Source organism: Marmota monax, unplaced genomic scaffold (assembly GCF_021218885.2).
Source record: "Marmota monax isolate L192 unplaced genomic scaffold, Marmota_monax_Labrador192_F-V1.1 WCK01_AAM20220418_F8-fsc00180, whole genome shotgun sequence".
Classification (NCBI taxonomy): Eukaryota; Metazoa; Chordata; class Mammalia; order Rodentia; family Sciuridae; genus Marmota; species Marmota monax.
Genome location: NW_026693881.1, coordinates 3,302,220 through 3,317,526, shown reverse-complemented (window position 1 = coordinate 3,317,526; position 15,307 = coordinate 3,302,220). Strand labels below are relative to the sequence as shown.

The 15,307-nt window shown below is 46.8% G+C and overlaps 1 protein-coding gene across 12 annotated transcripts in view; it reads left to right on the top strand.

Moving 5' to 3' along the window:
• Window positions 1-15,307, top strand: part of Cdc14b (cell division cycle 14B) — a 120,871-nt gene that overhangs the window by 33,905 nt on the left and 71,659 nt on the right. For 7 of the 12 annotated variants that reach the window (XM_058585149.1, XM_046462749.1, XM_046462754.1 and 4 more), the window contains exons 2-4: window positions 11,745-11,835; window positions 12,515-12,590; window positions 15,081-15,173. In XM_058585149.1, coding sequence (XP_058441132.1) covers window positions 11,745-11,835; window positions 12,515-12,590; window positions 15,081-15,173 — 260 coding nt within the window. Of the gene's footprint in view, window positions 1-10,037; window positions 10,410-10,539; window positions 10,963-11,744; window positions 11,836-12,514; window positions 12,591-15,080; window positions 15,174-15,307 lie in introns of those variants that run through there. The other 5 variants (XM_046462755.2, XM_046462753.2, XM_046462756.2 and 2 more) reach the window with 5 other exon arrangements.

Below are 15,307 nucleotides of genomic sequence, written 5' to 3'. Positions count from 1 at the left end.
CTTCTGCCCTTGAACTATACCTCCCACCCCTGCTACCAGTGTTATAATTTTTTTCCAGTTTGATACTATGAAATATAATTTCATTGCTTTATGATTTTCTAATTATTTGGTCAAACATCTTGTTTGGAGGTCATTTGTATTTTTCTTTTTTCTCGGTTTGTAATTTTGAGATATTTTATAGTATTTTTATTCATGCTTATGCTTTGTTAAGCTACAGATATGTTCTCCCAATTACTTTTTAAGCTTTTTGTTCATTTTTTTATGTTTTTGGTGCTGGGATAGAACCCAGGAATGCTTTACCATCGGCTACATCCCCAGCTCATTTAATTTTTGTTTATTTTGAGAAGACAGGGTCTTGCTAAGTTGTTGAGGGCCTCACTAAGTTGCTGAGGCTGACCTCAAACTTGTGATCCTCCTGCCTCAGCCTCCTGAGTCACTGGGATTACAGGTGTGTGCCAGCGTGCCAGGCTTGGTTGCTTTAAAAAAAAAAAAAAAAAAGTTTGATTTCCAGAAAGTTGCAAAGACTGCATAGAGTCCTGTGTGTTCCTCACCCTGTTTCAGTTTTCTCTAGTGATGTCCCCTTGGTCCACGCCATGACTCCGTGATCCAGGACTGGGTGGTTGGTTGCTCGTGGTTGTGGACACTGGAAGTCCACGGTCAAGGGGCAGCAGGGCCGGCCTCTCCTGGGCCGCTCACCTTGGCTGGCAGACGCGGCCCTCTCACGGTCCCCACGTGACCTTTCCCCTGGGCCTGCGAGGAGGAGCTCCCTGGTGTCTCTTTCTCTTCTTTTAGGGCCAGCAGTCCCCTGGGATTAGCGCCCTACCCTGTGACCTCATTTAACCCTAGTCCCCTCCTGGAAGGCCCGACTCCTGACATCCCGCGTGGAGCCCGTGGCAGTGTGTGCTCTGCCCTGTGTCACCGTGTTGCCCCTCACTCTGAAGTGACTCCAGACCCCGTTTCTCAGACCTCCTTTCTCCATTTCCAGATTCGGTCCAGGATGTCCCATGGCGTGTGGTTGTCATCACCTTTGTCACTGTGGGCCTCTCCTTCTCCCCTACGTGGACAGTTCTGAGAGCGTGGCCAGGTGTCCTGGAGAAGGCCCTTTGCACTGGGGCTGCCTGTGATTTCCCTCGTGGGGCGTGAGCGCCGCGGGGTGAGCGCGTCCCACCACATGGCTGTGGGGTGCAGGACCCGGCGGCCTCTCTGGCCCGTGGCCACCCCGCGGTCGGAGCTCCTTGGTGCGTTCTTTGGCAGCCGGTCTCTGCGCATCTGCCCTCAGGGTGGAGGTGTCCTGGGCAGTGCCCTTGGATTGCAGCACTGCGTTGTTCTAACTGCCCTGGTTTGAGCCATCTGGCAGTTTTTCCAGGCTGGTCCGTCTATCCTACCGCGCCCCTCTTTTTCTAAAAGAAGTTTTATGGTGGTTTTTGTAAATTTATCTTTTTTTTTTTTTTGAGATGTTCGCCAAGCTGGGCTCAAGTGATCCTCCCGCCTCAGCCTCCCACGTCATTGGGCTGCAGTGCAGGCCACACCTGCTTCGTTAGTCCCTTCTGTTCCTGGGTTTGTGAGTCCAAGTCTTTTTGTCTGTGTCTGTGTCTGTGTCTGTGTGTGTGTGTGTGTGTGTGCACATGCGCGCGTGTAAGCTCACACACATTGGAAATGAGTCCCGGGCCTCAGGCATGCTGAAGCACGCACATGCCATAGCCGCAGCTCCAGCCCTGCTGTCCAGGCCTGCAGCTTGGTGTCTGTCAGGACAGGCAGGTTAGGCTCTGATGCCACCTCAGAAAAATCTTGGTGGAATGGAATAAGCAGAGGTTTATTTTTTGCTTCTGACACCTGTCCATCACTGGCCAGGTAGAAACGGTTACTTTTGGAACTTGAGCTGGCACCCTGCTCACCTGCTGTGGTTGGCCAGGGCTCGAGGGTGTCCCTGAAGGTTCAAAGCCTAGAGATTTGGTCCTGGTGCGGCAGTGCTCAGAAGCAGTGGAACCTTCAAACAGTGGGGCCCAATGGAAGGTGATGAGGTCATTGCAGTGCCACCCATGGAAGGGATTAGTGCAGTTCTGCTGACTGGTTCTTGTGGGACTCAGTTGTCAGGAAACAAGGCTTCCCCATGCATTTGGCCCTTTGTGCATGCAGCCAATTTCCTTTCTTTCTCTATAATAATGTGATACAGCCAGGGAGTCCCACACGAGAGGCAGAATAGATTCCCCCACCCCGCATCTTAGACTTAAGCCTCTGAAACTTTGAACTAGATAAACTTTTTTTTTTTTTTTTTGTTAAGCACTCTGCCTCAAGCATTTTATCATAGCAACAGAAAATGGACTAATATAACCCCCAGAAGCCATCCTTGGTGCCTTTTCCTGATCACCACCCCCTCAAAGATAAACATCACTCTGGTTTTTATTGCCATAGACTTGTTCTTTCCAGTTTCAGAAACTGTGTGAATGGAGGCATCTGAGCATCTTCTTGTTTTGGGCTTCCTTTGTGAATTCACCCACCATGTATGAGTCACAGTTCTTCCATTGTCATTGTTAAATAATATTCCACTGTGAGAAAGCATGTTTTCACTCTGTTTCTGGAAATGTGGATTCTTTTTAGTTTTTGGCTGCTAGAAATAATGATTCCATGAACTTGTTTATACCTTTCTTGGTGAAAATGTGTATAATTTTCTATTGTCTGTACTCTTTCTTTTAACAAATATTGTCTGTTTTCTAAAATGAGGTACTCGGCTATAATCTTGGTTGCTGCTGGCTGGGCAGGGGAAGAGTTTTGGGTTTTGCACCTCTTGCTGCTGTGTGCCCCCGCAGGAGCCAGGGCTTGTGTCCTAGGGCTGGAATGTGGAGAGCTGGAGCTGGTACTTGTGTTCAGCTTTTTAATCCAGGTGGAATTTACTCTTTTGTGAGTAGTGTGACAGAGATGGCAAATCATGATTTTTAGGCAAATCGCTTTCTTCAGATTTTTTTGGTACCAGAGATTAAACCCAGGAACACTTGACCACTGAGCCATATCCCCAGCCCTTTTGGTAATTTATTTACAGACAGGGTCTCAGTGAGTTGCTTAGGGCCTTGTTAAGTTGCTGAGACTGGCTTTGAACTTGGGATCCCCCTGCCTCAGCCTCTCAAGCTGCTGGGATTACGGCATGTGCCACCGCACCTGGCTTTTCTTCAGATTTTTAAGTGTATTCTACAGATTTAAAGAAGAATTCTTATTGATGTTAATTTTTAAAGTAGTTTGTATTGAATTTTCTTTTAATATCCCTTTGTTAACATTTCAGGTTGTTGGATTTCATTATCTCTGCATCAGGTGGTACTGTCTCGTGGTCATTGAACGTGGTCTGCGTGTACGATTTCTGCTTCCTGGAATCTGTTCTGGTTTCTTCGTGACTTGACCCATGATGGCCTCAGTGAATGTCCTGGTGTCTGAGAAGTTTGTGTGTTTTCTGTTGAAGACAGTTTATATCCACCAGATAGGCTTCTAATAGTTTTTTTTTTCTTTTTTTTTAATTATTCGGGATGTTTTTGCCTTTCAGGATGATAGACTTATTAATTTCTCCTATTTTCACTAAATTTTGTTTTGTAGATTTAAAATCTGTTGTTAAAAGATGTAGTCAGCCAGCGCAGCGCATACCTGTGATCTCAGCGGGCTCCGGAGGCCGAGGCAGGAGGATCAGTGAGACCCTGTCTCTAAATAAAATATACAGTAGGGCTGGGGCTGGGGCTCCGCGGTAGAGCACTTGCTTAGATGTGAGACACTAGGTTCTATCCTCAGCACCACATAAAATAAATAAGCAAATTGTGTTCAACTGTAACTAAAAAAAGAAAACATTCAATAAAAAGATGTGATCATTATCTTTTGGTAGCTTGTACCTTTAATTGTGCATCATCTTGGTCTTTTGTTGAATGTTACTTTCTGCTTGGAATTCTATTTGAGCTGAAGTTACTGTCACACTTGCTTTCCTCTTTTCTGGCAACTGATTAGCATACTGTTTTGTATTCTTGCATTTAAATTTTCCCAGTATGGTTTTGTTTCAGTGACTTTATTAAACAACATACAGCTTGAGTTTTTAAACCTCAGTTTGAAAATCTTGTCTTAGCAGTTGAGTTGATATGTTTTGCATTTTTTGTTACGAGTAACCTGTTTGAATTTATTCCCACCGCCTTACTCTGTTTGTCAGGATATTTCTTCTTACTTTTAAGTGGCTTGGTCACATTTTTTTTAGTTTCACTTTTTTTTTTTTTAATCTTACTCTAACAATTTGGACAGTATGAGAACTTATAGTTCTTGTAGTATAAAAAATCATACTGGTAAAAAAATGTTCAATCTCCTGTTTAAAAATCATTTCTAGAGTATTTCAGAAGTGTGGCTAAGTAGACCAACGTCTTGTGAGGATGTCTCGATTCCCCTTTTCCTTCCCTTAGTTCTAGGCCAATGGATTGAGGAGCATAGGTAAATGTGGACATGGTTTGTATCTGTGCATTCAGATCTGCAGGCACCTGGAATTACTTATGCAAACTGTCCCTGGCATATTGGAGGAGCGCAGGACACGTTCCAGGTGGTGCATCTGCAAACAGTAGAACCACCCTCCTCGGATCCCTCTGCCTTCTTGTTCGTAGTGGACACGTGGCACCAGCCAGCAGAGGCCTGTATTGCTAGCCAAACCACCAAGATCGGAGGGTCGCTTCTTGCACTCTTTACATACTTACTTACTTATTTATTTTTAAAAAGACCATGTCTTTTTTTAAACCTTTATTTCATTGATTTATTTTTATGCGGTGCTGAGGATGGAACCCAGTGCCTCACACATATAAGACAAGCACTATATCGCTGAGCCACAATCCCAGCCCCGTATTTATTTTTCAATTAAAACAACAACAAAAATGTTTTGTAGCTGCAGATGGACAGCATGCTTTATTCTATTTGTTTAATGTTTTGTTGTGCTGAGGACTGAACCCAGTGCCCCACACATGCCAGGCCAGCGCTCTGCCGTGAGCCCCAGCCCAGCCCAGCCCAGCCCTGCACTCTTTATTTTGACTCATAACCTTATTTCATCTTGGGGCGCAGAGCAGGCAGAACCACGCTCACCAGCGCAAGCCGCAAAGCCGCAGGTCCAGCGAGGAGCCAGGACGGTTGGACGAGGCTGCTTCTCCCGTGTGTTTCTTACCCCGTCCTCTGCCCGTTCCTGGGGTGCTGCCGGCCATTTCTCTCTCCCTTCCTATTCTCTGTTATTTCTAAATACCGATCCTTGGTTGGTTTAGACACAAATGTTGCTATCTTCTTTTTAGTCTGGGAGTTGCCTTTTAAAACCTATTTTTTCTTCTAAAAACTTTAAAGCTGTCTTCTTGTATGCAGGTTTTTAACCTGAGATTTTTTTTTTTTTCCCTTCCTGAGGGGCAGGAGGGTATGGCACGAGACCTGGATCGGGTCCTCCCTCCCCCACCCTGCAGTATGGGCAGGGGACTGTCCACGCCAGACGTCCAGTACTCTTACCCTGTGGTGGGGGGACGCGTCAGCCCCCTGGGCGATTCCAGGTGTGTGGCTCTGGTTCTGAGCTCCTGTACCACGGCAGCACTGCCAGAAGTGCCCAAGTGGTTCTACATTTTAATATTTCAGCAGGACAAGGTCCTGCTTATGTTGTTTTTCTTCTAGAACAATTTCAGGAGATGTTTGCCAGGTTGCATGGAGAGGCCTGTGGAAGATTGAACTTGTTCCCGGATCAGATCCTGATTTTGATCAGAATCAGTTTGAGAAAGATCCTTAGCTTTGAGCTATTGAATCTTCCCATTGATATACTTGCTTTATTTTTTTCTCCACTTAGCCATAAAGAATAGGCACATCTTTTATTTTTTTTTTGCATTTCATGATTGGTTTAATACAGGGATGTAGAAAAGCTCCTGGTTTTCTGAGTTACTCATTGTTATCTAGAAGCTTTGTAAAACTTTTAGTTTATTTGTCCTTAAAAGTTTGCCTACAGAATCTCTTGCATTTTCTAGGTACATAATCACTGTCTGAAAACAAGGTTCATTTCTTCCTTTCTAATTATCCCTTTTGCTTATGCTGGCATCAGAAAGCACTTCCAGAAATCATGTTATTAACTAGAAGTCATGAGAGGGATTTTTGTCTTGTTGTTTCTTCTTGTGGCTTCTCCAGTTAGGTGGGAGGTGTGGTGCTTGCTGTGGTTGGAACATGGTCTTTACCAGGTGAAGGAGTTGTCTTTTTGCCCTGTTGGTGCTGAATTTCACACTGACACACTGGATTGTGAGTGAGCAGTGGTTTTCTCCTCTTGGCAGTCCTGGGGGGTGAACAGCGTCTCTCCTGTGCTGGACCAACACTCTACCACTGAGCCATGTCCCCTGTCCAGGTGCTGACTTTAGGCACTCCCTTTTTTGTGTGTATTCAGTGATAATCATGTGACTTTCTCCTGTAATCTGTCCGTGTGGATAGACTTTTTGCTTTTTATGACAAGCCACTGGTGAGATTCATTTTCTTTCCAAATGCTGTTGGTCATTTGTCTATCTTTTCTGAGTTGATGGTTAATAGCTTTATGGAGTTTTTTCCCCAATGGGTTGCTGTATTGTAGGCATTTTTATCGGTTGTGATAATTAGCCACTTGCCCTTTATGAGAGAAGACCGCCTTTGTCACAGGGCTGAAATACCAGCTCTCTCACATGCTGAGCATTCCTGTGGCCCTGAGGATTGAACCCAGGTATGCTTAGCCACTGAGCCACATCCCCAGCCCTGTTTTGTATTTTATTTAGAGACAGGATCTTGCTAAGTTGCTGAGGCTGGCTTTGAACTTGTGATCCTCCTGCCTCAGCCTCCTGAACCACTGGGATTATAGGTGTGCACCACCGTGCCCGGCAGGAGCCAGGTCTCATGAAGTTGTTTGGATTACTCTTCGCATGAGGGCATGTCTGTGTAGCTGAGACCTGAACACCAGACACTGCGGACTCCAGTCAGTAGCCTGTGTGCAGACTCGTCCAGCCACTTCCCAGCAAGCTGCGCGACCTGGTACAGGCTGACACTTGCCTTGGGAAAATGTCGGTGGTCTCTACAGCACCTGGCTCCACACTCTGAGTAGTTGCCTGCTGTCATTGTTTTAATGGGTAACCTCTTTATTTAGTCAGTACCTTTGTGCCATTTCTTCCTTTCTGCCCCCTGGCCACTTCTCAAGGACAGCCAGAGCCATGCCCAGTGCCTGCTCCTGAGTGTTCAGATGCCTCCTGCAGTTGGGCCTCTGTTTTTGGTACTGGGTATTGAGCCCAGGGGTACTTGACCACTGAGCCACATCCCCAGCCCTATTCTGTATTTTATTTAGAGACAAGGTCTCACTGAGTTGCTCTTGCTGAGGCTGGCTTTGAACTCGAGGTCCTCCTGCCTCAGCCTCCCAAGCTGCTGGGATTACAGGCATACAGTACTGCCCTGCATGTTGGGCCTCGTTTTTCTTTGCCTGCAGTGTGGAATCTCCTTTGCGCCTGCCTTGCCTGCCTACCAAGCCAGCTGTCCCACCGTCTAGGGAAGCCCTGCTCTCCCCCAGGTGCTCAGCAGGGCCTGAGCAGTCAGCCCAGATCCAGGGGGACTATGGAGTGTGGCAAGCCAGTGTCTCTTGATCCAGGCAGAGTTCTTTCTGTTCACACGCAAATAAAGTAGTCCCCCCTGATCTGTGTGGTATATTTTTGGACCCCACACCCGCCCCATGGATGCCTGAAACAGCAGTGGTACTGAGTCCTATATCCACTATGTCCCACCATTTAAGGGGGACACAGGGTTTACACCAGGATAATAGTGTCAGCTGTGGACCTTTAAGCACAGCTTTGTACAGAGCCCTGTGTCTTAGCTCCAGGTTCCTAACAATTGCCCCTTCACCAGCACGCTAGTCGCTAGTCACTAGTCTCTGGGGTGGGTTAGTGCAGTGCTGGTAACCAGAGAACACTGGCATGAGGTAGAGATGAAGGAACCAAAGTACAAACTCCAGTACTGGACTCTCAGGGAAAACCTCAGCCTCACCAAGAATGTTTTCTGGGTTCCTTCATGCCATGCTTTGTATCTTTTTTTTTTTTTTTAATTGGGTACTGGGGATTGAACTCAGGGGTACTCAACCACTGACCCACGTCCCCAGCCCTATTTTGTATCTTATTTAGAGACAGGTTCTCTCTGAGTTGCTTAGGACTTCCCTTAAGTGGCTGAGGCTGGCTTTGAATTTGCCATCCTCCTGCCTCAGCCTCCAGAGTTGCTGAATTACAGGCTGTGCCACCACACCCCGCCAATGTTTTTATCCTGATGAAGAGTCAGCTTCGGAAAAACGTTGGCTTGCATGTTTAACTTTTCAGAATGTGGTCATTTTCATTAGGTAATAACATATGTCACAAAATTCAGAAGCTGTAAAAAGGATGCTATTTCAGACACCAGCTTCCTGTCAACAAGGCATCCTTGAGTACCAGTTTCTTGTGTCTCCTGGAAAGGTTTCACATACAGTTCTCTACATGCTGAAACGTGTGTAAATGGTAATTAACAGTCTATTTTGGCAATCTTTCCAGTTTTCATAATCATTTCTGCTAAACTGCCCTTTTGTGGTCCTTCACAGAGGCTGGTCAGATTTCTGTTCCTGCCCACAGGCAGTGTGTGTGGATGCCTGTTTACCCACAACCTTCCTAGCACAGAACACTGTCCAAGTGCCTTTGATTTTTTGAGGGAAAATACAGTACTTCATAGTTTAAATGTGCACTTCTGTCATATTTGCAATCACATAAAATTGGGCATCTTTGAGGTGAATTTAAAAATTCTTTCCATTCTTCTCTTAAGGTTTATGTATTGAATGCCGTGAATACCATTTAAGATTGTGTGTCAAAGTGTGCATTAATTTAGCAGTTGATCTCCTGTGGCTTGTAGGTATTCTATTACTTAGAAAAGTCTTAGAACAGCCAGGATCACACGCATACTGTGTGGTTTTTTTTCCTCCACTTAAGATTAAAATGTGGACATAGGTTTAGAGAGTATCTTGAATGGCTGCTGGGAAGGATATCAGAGGTTTTGTTTTTAAATCTTGGTAACAGGTAATTCCTAAGGTCAGGCTTATCTTTAGATCTTGCACAATTTTGAGGCAGTGCCTCCGTCCTGCTGGACCCCTGGGGCCGGGCTGTGGTGGCTGCGCAGTGGGGCCTTGGCCTGAGCAGGGGGCGTTTCTCAGGGGCCCGGGGCGTTGTGGCTGCGTAGTGGGGCCTTGGCCTGAGCAGGAGGCATCGTGCCTGCGCAGTGGGGCCTTGGCTGCTGCAGGGGCATCTTCATGGCTGCGCAGCGGGTCGTTGGCCACCCAGTGGGGGCTTGGCCGCACAGGGGGCATCGTCATAGCCGTGCAGTGGGGACTTGGCCAGCGAAGGGGGAATCGTGGTGGCCGCACTGGGGGCGTCGTGGTCTTTCAGTGGGGCCTTGGCCGTCGCAGGGGGCGTGCTGGCGGCTCAGAGAGGGTCATCCTGGCTGCGCAGCGGGCGTTGTCCAGGGTGCGCAGTGGAGCCTTGGGTGCACCACTTGGTCGCAGAGGGGGCGCAGTCGCGACCGCGCAGTGTGGACTTGGTGGCGCAGGGAGCGCAATCCTGGCCGTGCAGGGGGACCTTGGTCGCACAGGGGGCGCAATCCTGGCCGTGCAGGGGGACCTTGGTCGCACAGGGGGCGCAGTCGTGGCCGCGCAGGGGGACCTTGGCCCGCGCAGGGGGAGGCGTCGTGGCCACGCAAGGGGACCTGGGGCGCGCAGGAGGCATCGTGGCCGTGCAGGAGGGCCTTGGCCACTCAGGCGGCGTCGTGGCCCTGCAGGGGGACCTTGGCCCTGTCAGGGGGCATCGTGGCCACGCAGGGGTTCCTTGTGGCTGCGCCATGGGGCTTTGCGGCTGCGCTTGGGGTCATAGGTGCGCAGGAGTGTGTAGCTGCGACCCTGGTGCACGCCCGGGGCCCTCCCTGCCCGAGCGCCTGCGGCTGCAGCGCCCCCTGGCTGTGGGGCGGGCGGCCGAGGGTGGCGGCCGTCCCCGCGCCGCGCCCTGGTGCCCTGGGAGTCCTCCTGGGCCTGCCCGGTGGCGCTCTGGCCCGCGGCCTCTGACTCCGCTGCGCACAGCAGGCACCCGCACCTCGTCGCTGCCCTGTCTGTCCCGCGCCTCGCCGCCCGCCCTCCGGGACCTCGGGGACCCAGTTCTGCACTTCCGGGTTGGCCCGCGCCTGTCTGTCATCCTGGGGCGGCGCAGTGCTGTGCTGGGCGCGGCCCTTTAAACTTTCTGTTTTTAAACTTGGGGGTGTGGTCGCGGCTCCACCTCTCCTCTCTGCTGGCTGTCCCGACCCTCGGGTCCCTCTGTCCCCGCCCTCCAGATGCCCCAGCGTTATGAGCCGCCCGGGCGCAGGGTCCGCTCTGGTGGCCGAGGTGATCCAAGGTGAGGCGGGGGGGTGGGGGGGGGTGGGGGGGGTGCGCTCTGGGACTGAAGTGACACTAGGGTAGGCATCTGGGCGCAGGGCTCGCTGGTGGCCGAGGTGACAGAGGGCCGGCAGGAGGGCGCCCCTACATGGGAGGCACGGGCGGTGCCCACGAGCCCTGCACTTGCGGGCACCCTTAGGCTCCGAGAGGTGGGCGTCCAGGGCAGACCCCAGGGTCCGGCTTGGCAAAGGCGCCCGGGTGGACAGGCCCGTGTCCTCCCTGCCCCGCAGCCACCCCCACGTCCTGAGCGCAGTCTTGGGTGCTGTGCGGGATCAGAGGTCGCTGGTGGTTGGAAAGGAGTGAGCCTGTCACCCGCTGCAGTGTCCGCGGCTGCCAGGAAAGTGGAGTTGAGTTTATGAGGAAATAAATGTAGCAGTTGGCGTGAGTTGAATCGCAGACCAGAAAAAAAAAAAGTTTACCACTGGGGGAAAGGATGCCAGCTGGCGCCCTGTTTCTTGTCTGAAAGTAACACACGCTTTGAAGGCTGCCTTCATTTTTGCCACGTTTTGAGTGTAAGTATCCCCTAGCACGACTGGAGTTACTACCGTGTGCAGAGGACTTTGAGGACTTAGGCCACCTTTTTTTGGGTGGGGGGAGAAGGGTGAAGCTTCTGAACATGAACATTCGTGCCCCATACCAGCTTGTCTGCAGTTAAGAAGCACAAGTTCATCTGTCTCATTATGCAGAAACCTCTCATTTCTTGTGTTTTAATTAATATTAATTTGTCTTATTATTTAAAAATCACAAAGTAGTGATTCCAAATTAAAAAAAAAAACAAAAACAAAAAACAGCAATCCCTGCCAACAGTTGGGTAAACATATGGTTTGTTTGGTTGTTTTCTGCTAGCTGCGAACAGTAATTTTGAAAGCATTCTTACAAAATAGTTTCTTACCGAAATGACTTTCCAGATGGCTGGAAGCTTGAGCTGAAGCTAGTAGTAAGGCACCAAATGTATGCTGTGCGGTCTTTGTTGAAATGTCTTAGTCCAGGGGAACTAAAGTTTTAGTGTGAGAGGTTCCTTCAGAAGTCAGACCTTATCACTAGATGTGATGTCCCTACTGATGAAACTTAGGTTTAAAGGCAATTTTCCTTTAAAAATTTTGCTTATTCTTATCCATCCACAGTCAGAATATTTTGAAATTATCTTTTGCCACCACTACCATCTGAAACATGCATGGAAAAAAATAAGACTCTTGACTTCATCTGAGGAACAGTTGCACCATGCTATAGGAAACTTTTAAAATTTTATTTTAAATAACTTGAAGGAAGGAACATTGCAATTTTTCCATTTCAGATCGCCTTTGTTTTGCCATTCTCTACAGCAGACCAAAGAGTGCATCAAATGAACATTATTTCAGCATAGATAATGAACTTGAATATGAGAAGTAAGTATTGCTTTTAAAAAGATTGTAATTTTTTTTTTTTTTGAACAATCTAAAGGTATGTTTATTAAGAGCAGAGCCCTGGAAACTCACAAAACTGTTGGTTGCTCATTGCAAGATGCTTTTTAAAAAAACAAAAAACTAGTAGTAGACCTATAAGGAGGGAAATGAAAATGAAAGGCCTCTCCTATATTTAAATCTGTAGATTCAGTATTTAATAGTTTGCACTGCAATGAGACATAGTGTATACTAAGTTAAACACGGATTTCTCCAGTAGAAAATTCGAATAGAAGAACAACTTGCTTATTTTGGAAGGCATTTTCATGTTAATTGAGGTTTCATGGAGGCTGTGACACCTGTTGTGTGTGTGTGTGTGTGTTGTGTGTGTTACTTTGTTGGGGATGGAGCACCAGGGCCTCAAGTGTGCCAGGCAGGTGCTCCAGCACTGAGTTACCCCCCCAGCCCCCTGGTTGCTTATTTTCAGAAGGCATCGCTTACCGGAACTTTCCTACCACTAGTAGGGGTGCTTTGAATTGTGTGACCTGATCGGTTGGTTTGGTGGATGTGCTCTGGTCCTTAATTTGATACTATACACACACACACACACACACACACACAAAAAGACATTTGTATTCAGAGTATTTAGAATATACATACATGCTTTTATTTTTTATTTTTAAAGCTTCTACGCAGATTTCGGACCACTCAATCTGGCAATGGTTTACAGATATTGTTGCAAGATAAATAAGAAACTCAAGGTAAAGTCTTTTTTGTTTAAGATTTGACCTGAGTAATCATTGTTAATTTAGTCTTGGGAAGAAATTAAGGACAACTTTTTTTTTTTTAAGGTTTTAAAAAAATTCATAGAGGGTTTGAAAGCATTCTTTCCCTTTAAGAATACCATTTCTTACTGAAATGACTTTTTTTAGGATGTCACTGTAGTGGTGTTTAGGACAAACATTTGTTTGTCTTGTAAAGTCATAGTGCTTATATTTATTTTCTAGAGTTTTGTTGCAACAGTTAAAATTTGGGCCAGCTGATTCTGACTTGGGTTGCTGATGCTCAAATACTTGAAAAGTCAAAGTGGAGGTTGGTTAATTCAGTAAGACTCTACTGTCTGACTTAATGGCATGAGAAATTCTTTCCGAGCTTTGGTCATTGTTTTTTCTTTATTGTGATGAGGGATTGCTAGCAAACTAACAGGAAAAACGGGCTCTGCTATCTCTCCTGTCTTAGAATCCCCATTATATAGTACTAGTTGTGACTCTTTGACCTTGTATACTTCATGATTGAGGAGGGCAAAGACAAATGGCATATCACTGAAGATTAAGATTGGCTTAAACTTTGACCTCATTCTTTTAGAAACTTTGAATTATTGGTCAGGCACAATTGGAAAGGTCTGTGGTACCACTTGCAAGCAGTAACACATTAGTTTACTGTATATTGTCAAATAGAAAATTCTGCATTTGGGAAGCAGGTCCTTTTTAAAGGGTTGTACAGTGGATTGTCTACCAGGCAACTTTACAAATTTTTTCACTTTCAAATTTTAATTTGCCTTAATTAAAAATTTTTGAGTAAGGAACCCCCTCCCCCCAAGCATCACCTTGTATTCCTCCTGGGCTCCCTTAAATAGGAATGTGAACATGAATGGCTTTGTGTACACGTGTTCCCTCCCCTCTTTTCACTTGCCAGTGGCAGATATTTTGTTTCCCATAGGGCTGGGAAGCTAAAAATAATTCCTTTTATTTGCCCCTTCTTGTATTTCTTTGCTTTAATTTTGAAAGAGTTACTACTATGCTTAGCTGTCTCTGGACTCTTATCCTTTGGTTTGAGTCAACCAAAACCAATCTCAATTCTTTTTAAAAATAATTTACTAGAACAGCTTATAATGTGAAGATTGTCCTGTTTTGCTACTAGATGGCTGATGGTTGGTTGGGTTGGTTGGTTTGGCACTGGGGATTGAACCCTGGGCTGCTCTGCTACTGAGCTACCTCCCCAGCTCTTATTTTAAATTTTGAGACAGAGTCTTTCTATGTTGCTGAGGCTGGTCTTGAACTTTTGATCCTCTTGTCTTTGCCTCCCAAGTGGTTGGGATTGCAGGCATGTGCCACTGCCAGGGCTTTGTTTTTTTTAATTTTATATATATATATAATTTTTTTAAATCAACTTGTGTCTCTTACTCTATGTAAACCAGTAAAGGAAACTGTGTATGCATTCATCAAGAAAGCACAGAATATTGAAACACTGGAAAATGGACTTAGAGAAGCCAGGCCAGATACACTCAGCTGAATGTTTCCCTTTCCCTCCTTCCCCCAGTTTATTTTCCTCGCAGCAGTGAGGTGCAGCTAGGAAGTGCTCCTTTCACCTCTGACTTCTGTTTCTCTCTGTATTAGACTCTGTGTTAGAGTATGATGTGCATGTTGGGGTGCAGTGCATGCAGACTGTGGGTGTGCAGCTCTGCACATTTGCAGACTGAATTCTTTGGGCAAGTATCTTGAGCAGTAGATCCAGGAGAGCCCCAGAAGCCCCAGAAGAGCCCACCGGAGCCTCCTCCACGGCCCCTCCCAGGATTCCACTCTTCGGGTTCTAGGCGGCGTAGAGTATTTTTGCATTGTTCTGTAAACTCTTGTATTTTTTTGTGTGTGTGGTGCTGGGGATTGAACCCAGGGCCTTGTGCATGGGAGGCAAGCACTCTGCCAACTGAGCTACAGCCCCAGCCTCTACCCTTGTGTTTTAACATAGTGGTGCTTGGATTACTTGAAAAAGTGAACAGGAAAGAGAAGTTGTGTTGCAGAGGTGCCGTCTCCTTTGTTGTTGCTTTTTAGACTTTGAGAGGTTTGCTTACACACTCACACACATGACCAGTTGTAGACAATGTGGAGACCAGTGGCTGAACATTACAGCTTGGGAACGCCCAGCACTGTGAGTGGCTGTGGCATTCAGCATTGAGCACGGTCCTGAGGGTCCTTGGTTTTACGGCCCTGCAGGTCCTCTTGGAAATGAGCCAGCGGTGGTCTGTCAGCCTGGATCAGGACGCGTCTCTGCCCCTTTAGCCTCATGTTCATCCATGCTTCAGAACATGCCCTTTGTGGGAAGGTACCTGGTATCTTTGGGTACCAGTGTTGGTCTTTCCCACAGCCTTGCTAACGTGTGTGCTTCTCTGGTGAGATTGTGAATTTGTGTTATCACGAAGTGAAGTTTTAGAAAACTCAAAAAGGAAATGCTAACAACTATTTATTTTCACGCAGTCCATTACAATGATAAGGAAGAAAATTATTCATTTTACTGGCTCTGATCAGAGAAAACAAGCTAATGCTGCTTTCCTTGTTGGATGTTATATGGTAAGTACTTCACTAGTTTCCTGACCTATTTGTAGAAACGTATACTTCAGTGGTTCTTTAAATCTTGGGGGTGGAATTTCGAAGTCACTTTTTCTAAGGTTCTGTCTTGGTTTGTTTCTAAAGGGAACATATTT